This window comes from Gopherus flavomarginatus, chromosome 14, assembly GCF_025201925.1.
Source record: "Gopherus flavomarginatus isolate rGopFla2 chromosome 14, rGopFla2.mat.asm, whole genome shotgun sequence".
Classification (NCBI taxonomy): domain Eukaryota; kingdom Metazoa; phylum Chordata; order Testudines; family Testudinidae; genus Gopherus; species Gopherus flavomarginatus.
In genome coordinates, this window is record NC_066630.1 from 20030239 (window position 1) to 20043354 (window position 13116).

The following is a 13116-nucleotide window of genomic DNA, read 5'->3' on the forward strand; positions in this document are numbered from 1 at the left end:
GCATAGCTGTACTAACAGTTTCAAGCCCACTGTGGACAAGGATATTAGCTTTAAGGGATGAATTAGCAAAGCTCTGTGAAGACCAGAGAGGAGAATATCCTTATCCTGCAAACACTTCCATTCATGCTTGACTCTACTCACATGAGTAGTCCCATTGGCTTCAGTGGAAATACAGGTTCTTAACTTTACATATGTCAGTGCTAGCAGGCTTGCCAGCCCTATGATCCATATATTGGTCATCACAATATTTTGCTGCTGAAACTGTGCTGAAGACACAAAGGATTTTGATGTTTTAATTGAAGAGAGTGGGATTTATTTTTATTCAAGTGTTGCAATACCTGGCACGTTTTGGGGAAGATTATTAATATCCTCAACCAGTCTCTGCAATGTTTCTAATTTCTTGATTAAGCATGTCTTCATATATCATTGTACTTCACCAACTCTTGGAAAGAAGAGAGTGTTTTACTTGTCAGAACTTGATTGCTTCGACTATGTTTTCAGTAAAATCAGTCAGTCTCATGTTGCCTGAAAGTCTGAATCTGAAAAAATCTAGTTCCAAATGGACTGCCGTTGTGAAGTCACTCAAGGTGAGAACTGTTGTAGACTCACTGCTTTTTGAATCACGGTCATACCTGCATTTTAATAACATTCAATAAGGATATTGATTTGCATAACCTTAGAGAATTGTCTCATGCTCCATAATTCAATTCCTTCAGCAATAAAATGGGCCCGTTTTTCAAGATTTATAACTTATTTTAAAATGTTACATTGGAAATGCTTTAGAAAGGGTGCAGGGGGAAGAAATAATACAAATAGTTTTTATTTTTCTAAAGAGGTAAACAAGGTGGGAGTTCAATACCAAGTAAAATGGTGAGCCAGCATTTACACAGTGGAAAAAAAGCTCCGTTTACACAGCTGAATTTAAAGTGAATCTATTTGTTTGAAGTGCAAATGGATGTGAAAGTTAAGACAGAGATGGTTGTATTGTGTTATTTCAGTCCTCCACTTCCAACTCTGTTTCTAGCTTTTCTGGGTTTTCATACATCCTTAGAGGACTCAACACAGAAGAGTTATAATAAAAGGCTAACTGTGGGTTTATTTTTCTGTCATTTAAAACAAATGCTTCTTTCCTAGGGAGTTGACCGCATTGACCTGCCAGGCCTCAAAAGTTTGAGAACTGCCCGCATTCTTAAGGAAGGCATGGTGCTGACCGTGGAACCAGGCATTTACTTTATTGACCACCTGTTGGACCAAGCACTCAATGATCCTTCACAGTCTTGTTTCATCAATAATGAAGTCCTGCAGCGTTTTCGAAGATTTGGTGGGGTGAGTAACTTCACTGGGTTAGATAATGGTTCTGTCAGATTTTTGGCTTTGTCCTTTCATGCATGTGCAGGAAGAAATTTTGTTTTAGAAAATGTAATACGTTATGAAGGAAACTACTTCTGTAGAGGGCACTCTCTCATTTGGATCCCTCAGCCCAACTGCATGCTTTCTGAATTCGTTCTTTAACTCATTCACCTCAGATTAACTGGAGGCCCATTTTCTTCACTGATAGAAGTACTCTCCTCCATCACTAACTGGCTGCACGTTAAATAGGTGGCATGTCTACAGGCTGAGGCAAAGAAACTTGTACATTATGAAACAAGATACTAAGGTTCATATTGCTGACTTAGTTTCTTCTCAAGCCAGCAACACAAAGAGAATTGTTCACTTCTGCTGTGGAAGGAAAGCCTTGTGTTCCTTAATCCAGCATGGCATTAGTAAAGAACTGAAAAAGTACTTGAGGAGGATTATAGTTGTCCTGAAACCTGTGCACCAAGAATGGTGAGATGCTATATAGGGAAGTTCAGGGTTTTCATGAGCATGTAAGTTTGACCTTGGCTGCTCAGGCTCCATATTGCAAGGCCTACCTGGCAGATTGTGCATGGAGGAGGATGGCTGTCTCAGAATAGAGGCTATGGGGTATGAGTCTTGCACCACTAATGACCCCAAATTATCATTTACATCCTAATGGCTAGTGTGTATGTGAATAAGCAAAGGGACTCATTCCCATCATGCTATCTGTGACACTTCTCACCTCACTAACTTCACTCTAGAACATTTAACCAGTTAGATGCCTTCAGATACTTTTTCTCGTTAGCAAAATTAGCATTTTTGAAATGTGTCAGATTGACACTCTGAAGACTGTAAATCCTGTGTTCTTCCACAGTCAAGAAACAACACAAGCAGTAGGAATTAGAGCTTTCCCTTGTCAGTATATCCCTTAATTGGTGGAGAGGCTTTTAGTTCAGCCGGCACTCCTTGGCTTGACTCTAAGCAAGGACAACGGTTAGTGGCAACTGTGGTGGTGATTTAGGAATTGTCTGTATTGCTATCACCAACTAATTTTTCATAATCCACCAAACAGTCATCTGCTAGTAACAGCTTCACCACTGTTGATCTGAGCTGGCTTTGAACCGCCAACCTAGAAACAAAAGGTTCCATATTCCATTACCAATCCTCTGAGTCATCCAATCTACTAGACAACTGGCTTTAAAAGTACTATATCCAAAGTATATAATCTTATCACACGATGTGGGACTTTACCCTCTGGTGTGTAATTTGGGATGTTATCTTACCTTGTTATTTCTTTTGTCAGCACTTGCCAGCCAGTCATGATCCTGATGAATGAAAGGAGTGTGTTACATTTAACTCTACTTTTTCTAACTTTGAGCATGTCATACTGTATTTGACCATTAAACCTGTTTTAAAGGGACACTGTAGACGCCCTGTCCCAGTTAACCACCACCATAAAAGTAGGCTGGGTTTTTGTTAGTTATCCCAAGAACAGACTTTGGGAACCATTTAGTAATTGGATTGAATCCTGGCTCTCTTACCTTGGAAATATTCAGCTAAACCCCCAATTATTCACTATATTGGTGCAAACACCCCAAAGGAGGAACACATGTTTGCGTTTTAACTCTGCAGGACAGAGCATGTGGGGGGATTCATGGGCTCCCATTATGTGTGTTTGGAGTAGAACAGTACATTTTCTGCTTGTATCCATGAGCCCAGCATTGCTAAGTTGTTGCCCAACTAACTCACTCTTCATGTGTTGAACTGTAAATGTTTCCTTCCAGGGGGTTCCATGAGCCCCCAAAATCCAATCCCTTCCCTAATTTTTGCTTTATCTCCCTTAATGATGACTGCTGTTTCCATCTAAGAAGAACTGGATTGGGCCTCTGAATTTGCCAAGGGGATTGGTGCATAGGAAAGAACTACCAACCTCAGTTTCCAATCCGCACTTATTATTTAAAATAACAAAACAAACACAGCTAGCTGGCATCATTTAATTCTGTCCAGGAAAAAAAATTGAAATAAGTTTCTAAAACTGAAATACATCTAAATTTTACAGCAAAGTTTAAAAGTAATACAATAAAAATACCTTGACGGTCCTTGTAACTCTAGCTCTTAACATGAGTCCTGGGAGATGAAAGATAATCTCCAATGAATGTTACTTAGTTCTTAGTAACTGCATTCTAGTTTATTTTCATTTATACAAGCTGAGTTAATATCGCTTCCAAACACATTTCGGGAGAATTATCCTCTGCAAACCAGAAAGATCTCAGAAAGTTGTCTGCAGTACCAATAATTTATGATAATGTAGGAGGCTCATCACTATAGTGTCTGGCTTTACTTTACAAGACTTAATTTGAATAGCAAAAAAAAATCCCAAAAAAGGAAGCAAATTCCCTAATTTAATGCTGCAAAGCGTAACTTAGCCAGTAAGAGACGGAGATTCCAGAATCTGCTGTGAGCACGTAAATAAGTGGCCAGACTTTCAAAACTGTTCAGCACCCAGTGCTGTTTTCTGTGGAGATTTTAGGTAGTGAAACTGTTGAACAACTTTCACGCATGCTTCATCACACTCTAAATGTGCTCAGTTGAAGGCTTAGACATATTTCTGGCAGGAGCAATTTCCATAGGAGAGGACCCACCACTGGGAATTCTTGTCTCCCAGGCAGCATGGTGAAGCATAGAAATGCAGGACAGCCTCTCTCTCATCCCCACCCATCTCAGTTGGTAGAGAACCTGAGCCTTTGTTAGTCTTTTCACTGTTGAGAACAGAAAGAATTGGAGAGGAAGGCTTGTGGCCTTTATTCTAACCACTAATGCTTAGAGTTGGCCAGAGAGAGGAAGCAGAATGCAAGTAAAGTTCCAGGAGAAAGTAAGAAAGAAGAGACAACACAGAGCTCCAGTGTGGGTGCCCAGTGCCAAGTTTACAGTGGCTCCATGAAGCTGGGACCATGCTCAGAAGGGGCCCCAGCCTGCTCCACTTGCACTGTGCCCCGAGACCCCACAGGCTCCCCCCACCCACCACTTGATCCTCTCAGCCTGCCCACTGGTTGGCCGAGGGCTCCTCTCTGCCACACCCCCCGCTCTTCTCAGCCCCCGGCCAGACCCCCTTGCACCTCCAGCTCTGGGCAATCTCTGCTTCCCCTCACCTGTGGGGCCCCAGGTGTGTGTGTGTGGGAGGAACAGTGTGGAGGGCTTCGCTGGGCCCCTGCAGGCAAGTGCATCTTGAGGGACCCCAGCTGGGGCAGGTCCTGGCCTGGCTGATCGCGCCACTCCCGAGGGGCTGGAGTGATTTCCAGCCCTGGGACCAGCCCTGGCTGCGCTGCTGGCTCAGCCCAGCAAACACAGTTATCTCCCAGGAGACAGGGCGTAGGGGAGTGGGTCTGGGCAGGTGCTGGGCTGTGAAGGGGCAGGGAAGATCTGTGTGTGTGTGTTGGGGCACTAGGGTGTGGGGGATCTGTGGAGGGTGGGTGGTGCATAGGGCACTATGCATTTGTAGGTGGGTCAGGGGGGGCGGTGGGAATAGTGGGTCCAAGAAGCCTCTGGCCATAGGGAGTTGGGGGGGTGCTGTGAGGTCAGGCAACCTGAGGGGAAGGGGCACGCTGGCAGCACAGGGCCGGGTGGGCCACTGTGCATCTGGCAACTGCTGGTTAGTAAATAGTGCTCTCGCGCTGGGCGGGGCAGGGCCTCCCCTGCCATACCATACCCCATTGCCTCTTGCTGGCCCCTTGCTCCGGGGACTGACCTCCCCACGCCATGCTCCATTGCCTCCAAGGGGGCCCACAAAAGGTTAATCCGGCCCTGGGAGCCTAAACTGCACCTGCAAAATGAGTGCACATATGCAAGTCCTATACATAGGTGTCCAAATGACCCATGTATGTGACAGGTTCGTGCACACTTAATGGGTGCAACTAATGTGCTCAGACTTAATGATTTGATTTGGGGTCAAAAATGGATTTATTTGATCACTATTTTCCTGGAGGTAGGCAAGAAGTTAAAGTCTATATTATTAATTGTGTCACTTTGGAGAGTAAGGATGGTCTTGAGTGTAAAATACTAGACTGGGACTCATGAAACCTGGGTTCAATTCCTTGTTCTGCCACAGACTTCCAGTGTGAACTTAGGCAAGTCACTTTCTTTCTTTGTGCCTTAGCTCCCCACCTGTAAAATTAAGATGAATTTTCTTTCTCATGTCTTTTGTCCTGTCTATTTGGATTGGAAGTTATGTGGGGCAAGGACTGTGTCTTATCAGATATTTGTAAAGTGTATAATACAACGTGGCACCAGTCTCATCTGGGTCCTCTAGATGCTTCCATCATACAAATGATTGTCCAGTTTAGAAAGTCCACTGTGGTTTTATTTATCATGCAGGAAAAGTGGCTGGTTTCCCCAAGGGAAAGTGGAAGGCTGATACCCTAGCTTTAAACAGTACCCTCCGAGCTTATCTTTCACATGTATTGGGGTTTGAGATTTCCATTTCTCATAAGCTGATTACTGATCTAGGCTGTTCATGTGATGTTTTCTCTAAAATTCGGCAAAACCATCCAATCTGATTTTGACCTATTATGTTCAGTCTCTGCTCAGGCTTCATGTTGCCCCATAGCATTAGTTGTTCATTGAGCTAGCAACCAAATTAACATGTAAACTCTATATGTCTGTCTGTAAAAACACTGAATCACAACTGAATTTTAAATGGATTTTTAAATTTATTTCCTGCTTAGATTTGCAAATTGTTCTCATTTAAAAGCAAATTGCTTTACGTATTCCAAGACCTTGAAAACATGCTAATGTTATGGTATTATTTTTCAAAATGTCACTGTTTAATTCAGAAATAAACATTAAGTGCAATTAAAAGGCAGAAAAATTTCCTTTTTGCACCTATACAGGGGCATTGAATTGCTTTTTTATTTGGTTCACAGAGCAATGTAATAGTAGTTCTACTTACTTTTAATTTACCTAAGGCTGAGCTCACTTCCTGTGTTTGTGGTAAATGGATGTTACAGAATGAAACAGATTACTAGTAATGATTGAAAAATGATTCATTATCATCACAAACATGCTTGTCTGCTTCTTATTTCACATCATGCAAGTTTAATAGTGTCCGAAAAACATGTTTATAAAGGTTTTGCATAGAAGATAGCTACTAATTTATTAACTGTCTATAAATTAGGAATGGACCATTGATAGAAAGTGTGGCTGAAATGAGAACATGCTGTGTGCAGGAAGGGGGAGACTGGTCAGGCCGAGATAATGAGGAAGTGTCACTCTGTAGTAATGCTGGAATGTAGTAATGTAGCAGTCTTGATCTTTGGATTTTCAGCAGGTAGGATTTTATACTAGACTATACGATCTATAAGAAATAACTATTGCAGACTATTCAGTGCTCTGTTGCCATTTGGTGTAAACATACACATTTCTTGTGTGATAAACTTGTAACCTTAAAAATACCAAATATGCTGGTGTGTGTCAGTGGAAGACATCAGAATCCCTCACCTTACCTCTGTCCATCTGCTTCTCCAGAGTGCCATCTCAAACTTCTCAATGCAGACACTCAGTTCCTTTAATCTGACTGCAGTGCTTATGCTAATTTAATTTGCATAGTAGCTTCTATGGGCCATATTTTTCCATCTTTCACAGGCAGGACTCCCAGCAGCTGTATCCCATGTGACTTTTCCAACCATGTCTGGGGTCTGACATAATGTTAACCTGAACTGTTTGTTTAACTGTATATGTGAATCAGAACTGTGTTTTTAGACCTTCAGAAGCTTTAACATATTATAGCGAGAAGAACTAGATGTGTGTGACAGCACCCTTCACTTGGCAGACAACACAGGACATCCAGCTCAGAGCACCTCACTATATTAGTGAGTCTGGAAAACAGTGTATTAGGCTGGTTACATATTTAGCTGATGAAAACTATTTAACCCACATTGTGTCCTTGGCTTTACCCATGAGACTGCTGCTGCGGGCAGGATTTGGTCCACTGAGTCAACCCCGTGAAGGTCTGCTGCTGGAGTTACACAATTGTGCAATCTTATCTATCTAAATAGGTCATGCCACCACACTTGATAGGAGAGTGGTGTTTGAAGGACAGTGCCTACATTACTGGTCACTTTGCCTCTCCAGTAATATTTCTGAAACAAGTCATTTTGTGTATAAAAACCCAAAGATGCTTAGAGGATATGTTGTACAATGTATCCAAAAGCTAGATTTGTAGCTGAAAGCCAGTCACCTGCAATTTACTGTACATGTGACAAAGAAGCTGAATTAAGGTTGCACAAGCAACTAATTTTTGAGTGTTTGATTTTGCAGTCTTAATGTCCTCTACATAGTGTGTGTGTGTGTGTCTGTGTGTGTATAATTTCCTAGGTTTTTAAAAAAGAAAACTAAAAAACCAAATTCCATCCTGTGGCAGTATATTGAAACCCACGTGGGTCATCAGTAGCATTGCAACCTTTAGATCCACCACTCAGACCTCTGCCACATGAGCCAATAAAGTAAGTGATTGTAGTAGTAGGTTGTCATCCTCTGTGTGGACCATTGCTGGAATAGGATGAAACACATATTTTGTTGTAGATTTCACTGATATTTGCGACAGCAGAGGAATGGTGAGACTCAGGAATCTTAAGTTCTGTTCCAGGTTCTGGAGGGGAGTGTTCTCTAGTGCATATAGGCTCTTCTGCCTGTTTTCTTTTCTTTCCTTCCCCCCTCAAAAAACAAAAAAAGGGGGGGGCAAGTTTGACCTGTTCTGCCCTGTCCCCTCAAACCTGTCCTGGTTCCTTGTCCCTATCTCATTCTCCGTGCCTACCCAGTGCCAGTCTCCACTCCTCAGGCTTCTTGCCCAGCCAGTTCTTGTCTTCCCCTTCTGGCTCCTCATCCAGTCTCTCTCTCTCCCCATCCCTTCTTTCTTCTCCTCTCCCACTACGGGTCCCAGACCTAGTCTTCCTCCCTGGCACCTCATCCTAGCTCAGCCTCTCCTCCCCACACCCTGATTCTTTGTCCAAGTCTGTGTTCAGTCAGTCCCAGTTCTACCCTCCCCATTCTTGGCAACTGGCTCCAAGTCCCCACCCCCATTTCCTTCACTGGTTCCCAGTTTTACCATCACCCAATCCTAGTCTCGTTGACCAGCCAGCTTCTTCAAAGATCACATGGCAATGTTTAGGATTCTTTTGCTTGCATTTTAGTCTTCTGATCCACTGATGAGTTCAAGAACAATAAAATAAAAATCTCTCTCAGGTGCATGCACTTGCTCATGCCATGTCATCTACTTGTCTTGTGGAGTTCCAAATGCATGCTTTTCAGAAAATACAGAGAAAAGAGAAGAGTCACATCCTTTCATTTTACAGCTGTGTGACCTCAACAGTATATTTAATTCTGCTTTTTAATACACTTTACTTGATACCATGTAAAAGAAATAATCTGGCAAAGAATCATAAACAGTTTAATACGTCTAGATGACTCATTTTGTTTGAACAAATGGATTATTTTGCAAGCAGAAGTACAAATGTTAACCGGCTTTATTTTTAGTTTAAAATGTCAAGAGGTCAGAAACAATTAAAGCCACTGTAAGGTGGGAGTCACCCTGGTTTGTGTTCTCTTGGATTGACACCTTACTAAAATTGCTTTTATTGCAGCTTAGTGACTTACTAGCATTTTTCTGATAAGATAACAGGAATGACTGGGTAGGCATATTTCCTGGTAAAAAGACATATGGGAAATTAAAGCTACACAGAAAATGGTACAGGCTTTTCATTTTAGCAGAACAAGGGCTGGAAATGCTAAGAAAAAAACCCTGCTACTTTCTTACCCAACCTTAAAGTGTAAATGATCGTGTTTGTTAAAAGTAATATTGGAGTAAAAGCTGCTGTAAGACTTTGTCAGGTCAAAGTTCAGTGGTTTGGTAGAAACAGTGTCAGGTACATGTAATTTATTGTGGAGCTAATTATACTTTAAAAAAAAAAAGACAACATGATGTAAAGTGAAAAAGACAATTAGATCCAGCACAACAACATGGCTGCTCTAGATACAAATGGGTCAGCATTTGAATGGCACCATACTCAGGGGCAAATCTGTCCCCAACATAGTTAGAGTAAATGGATTGTGAACTGGAGAAGTGCCAGAGGAACCAGGGAAAGGGTTTGCCTGATTCCCTTTCTGCCCCCTGTGGCTGAGGTTTTGAGTTTCGGATACATATAAGGTCTCTTCCTGGCACCTGGCACACTAAGTGCAGATCAGAGCCGGTGCAAGGATATTTCACCCCAGGCGAAACTTCCCCCTAGGCGAAACTTGCACCCTCCCCCCCCCGCAGCAGCTTTCCCCCTCTGCCCTGAGGTGCCCCCCTCACACAGCAGCTCTCCCCCTGCGCCCTGAGGCACCCCCCTTGAGGCAGCTCCCCACCCTCCACCCTGAGGCATCCCCCCCTGCCCCAGCTCACCCCTGCTCCATGCACGAGCACCCCGAGCACGCCATGGCTGCTTCACTTCTCCTGCCTCCCAGGCTTGTGGCGCCTAAGCTGATTGGCACCGCAAGCCTGGGAGGCAGGAGAAGTGAAGCAGCTCACCTCTGCCCCACCTCCTCCCCAAGCACGTCATCGCTGCTTCACTTTTCCCGCCTCCCAGGCTTGCAGCGCCTAAGCTGATTGGCGTCACAAGCCTGAGAGGTGGGAGAAGTGAAGCAGCCACAGGGTGCTCAGGGAGGAGGCGGGGCAGGGAGTTCCCCTGCGTGCCGCCCCCCACCCTTACTTGCTGCAGGCGGCCCTCCTCACGCTCTCCTGCCTCAGCTCCCTCCGCCTAAATGCCAGTGGCGACCGGGGCAGCCGAAGATCCAGCTGCCGTGGTCGCTGCTGAAGAAAATGGTGCCACCCAAATCCTAGTGCCCTAGGCGACCACCTAGGTCACCTAAATGGTTGCATCAGCCCTGGTGCAGATAGACTCCCTCCCTGTGCCTGCTGGCTTTAAGTGAACCTGAGAGACTAGCGTGGACACCTGCAAAGGGGCAATTTCCACCCTAATGGACTTCTGTGCCTCTCTCCTAGCAGTGGGAAGTTCTGATGCTCACCAAGTCTTGTTCATCTAAACCATGCTAGGTTGAACGTGCACTTTACACTCCAATTGCCATTGCTTACTAGTGTGTCTCTTGCAACACACTAGAATATACTGGTAACTGTGTGTTCTCTGTAACAGGTCCGAATTGAGGATGACATTGCAGTGGCAGCCAATGGAATGGAGCTACTAACGTGTGTCCCACGTACTGTGGAAGAAATAGAGGCTTTCATGGCAGAAGCCCAAGGCAGCAGCAAGTCATTTGACTCCTTGGCCAGCCAAAAGTAGTAAACTCCATAGTGGTTGCTGCCTTCCGCTAACCAGCCATCATTCTGATTTTACACTACTGCTTAGAAAATCAAATGTATCAATTCTGCACAGCAAACTGAATCAGGCAAGTCATTAGGCTGGAATGATTACTTTATTAGAAATGAAGTTAGAAGGATTCAGCGCTATACCTTGAGGTAGCTCTAAGTCTTTATGGTTGCAATCAACAATTTATATTACTAAGTGCCAACTGGAAAATATTACAGCATGAACAGCTGAAATTATAAAGCTTTAACATCTCTGCTCATCTGTATCTTTCCAATCAGATCTGCATTTTGACAGCAGTGATTTTTTTTTTAAATAACAGTTGTATTATCTGAATGTTGCCTGTAATCATAAGAAAATTCTTAGAAATCCTATTTTGGAAACTTATATCACAACTATTACAAAGTCTTTTTGTTAATTGAGAGTGGCTGAAAAAGTGACACACCTACATTTGTCTTGATATTGATGGAATGGACAGAAGTAAATGTCTAATAAAAATCCTCCCTGAAAGTTGTTCATAACTTTGTGTAGGTCACTTTTTCCATCTCCCATTACATCCGTCTTCCATTACCGTAAATTATCTGAGCTTTCTACCCATTGTGTGCACTGGAAATTCAGGCACTTCATTAACTATGTTTTATTCCCCATGTACTGAGGGCACTGAATTTTCATACACAGGCCATGTCCCCTTTGCTCAGAGAGGCAGGGAGAGATGTCGGTTTCTGTCTCTGTCCTTTAAAATGTCGGGTACCATGGTTTACAGATCTGGAGTCTTACAAATTCCACCTGAACAGCATAAAGAGAGTGTCTTATGTTACAGGAATTCAGTGTTATGCAATGGACTACACTCTATAGAACTGGTGGGATTTTCAAAGCTATCCGATAATAGTAAAAGATCCATTTAAAATTTGCTTTGATGCTCTATAAATGTGTAATTATAAACTGAGTTTCCCTGCATGCAAGATATGCATTTTCTAGAGAAACATTTCCTTACCATACAGTATATGAATAAATATGAGATTGCGCGCAAGGAATAAGTACATTTCTCGCAGTGACAGAATTGGATTACTTACAAATAACAAATAAATCCAGATCATGTTTCCTTGTTTTGTGAATACACTAAAACACAGTTTAGACTGTCGGCTCATCTGGGCAGTGACCTTGCATGTAGTCTGACTACAAAGCGTCACCAAAACAATTCTTCTGTTGTATAAACAACACATTAAATATTTATTTTAGCCCAAAAAGGGGGGGTTAGGTCCCAAGTATATTGTAAAAATCTTAAAAACCAAATCATTAATCCCAATAACCTTAATCTGTTCAGAAACTCAGTTTGTACAGATGTTAGCTACAGTAATGGTAGCACCTATTGATACTCCTCAGAACTTTCCCAGCATCATCATATAACCATCAAGTGCTCAATTTCACTGATACAACTTCCAGACTTCTGGGCCCAGATTATTCCTTGTGTTACAGAAGGGGTGGGCAAATTTATTGGCCTGAGGGCCACATCTGGGTGGGGAAATTACATGCAGGGCCATGAATGTGGGGCAGGGAGTTGGGTAGTGAGGGGGGTGTGGAGTGTAGTTGGGGGCTCAGGGTAGGGAGTTGGGGTGGCACAGGGTTCTTAGGACAGGGGGTTGGGATGCAGGGTGCGGCAGGGGACTCGGCAGGAGGTTAGGGTGCAGCAGAGAGCTTAGGGAAGGGGGTTGGGTGCAGGAGCGGTGTGGGGTGTGGCAGGGGACTCAGGGAAGGGGGTTGGGTGCAGGAGCGGTGTGGGGTGTGGCAGGGGACTCAGGGAAGGGGGTTGGGTTCAGGAGGGGTGTGGGGTGTGGCAGGGGGCTCAGGGAAGGGGGTTGGGTGCAGGAGCGGTGTGGGGTGCGGCAGGGGACTCAGGGAAGGGGGTTGGGTGCAGGAGCGGTGTGGGGTGTGGCAGGGGGCTCAGGGAAGGGGGTTGGGTGCAGGAGCGGTGTGGGGTGCGGCAGGGGACTCAGGGAAGGGGGTTGGGTGCAGGAGGGGTGTGGAGTGCGGCAGGGGACTCGGAAGGGGGTTGGGTGCAGGAGGGGTGTGGGGTGCGGCAGGGGACTCAGGGAAGGGGGTTGGGCGCAGGAGGGGTGTGGGGTGTGGCAGGGGACTCAGGGCAGGGGGTTGGGGTGCAGGAGGGGTCAGGGTTCGGGCTCCGGCCTGGCGCCGCTTACCTGGAGCAGCTCCGGGGTGGCAGCAGTGCACAGCAGGCCTAAGGCAGGCTCCCTGCCTGCCCTGACTCTGCGCCACTCCCGGCAGCAGCAGGCACCACATCCCTGCAGCCCCTGGGGAAGTGGGGGCAGAGGGTGCTGCGCACTGCCCTCACCTTCAGGTACCTCCCCCGAAGCTCCCATTGGACACAGTTCCCTATTCCCAGCCAATAGTAGCTGCGGGGGGTGGT

The 13116-nt window shown here is 44.7% G+C and overlaps 1 protein-coding gene across 2 annotated transcripts in view; it reads left to right on the forward strand.

Annotated features, from left to right (window-relative positions):
* Positions 1–11212, forward strand: part of PEPD (peptidase D) — a 225587-nt gene extending 214375 nt beyond the window's left edge. For both annotated transcript variants that reach the window (XM_050922831.1, XM_050922832.1), the window contains 2 exons: positions 1135–1326; positions 10521–11212. In XM_050922831.1, the coding sequence (XP_050778788.1) occupies positions 1135–1326; positions 10521–10667 (339 nt within the window). In that variant the 3' untranslated portion in view covers positions 10668–11212. The remainder of the gene's footprint in view (positions 1–1134; positions 1327–10520) is intronic.
* The last annotated feature ends 1904 nt before the right edge of the window (positions 11213–13116 follow it).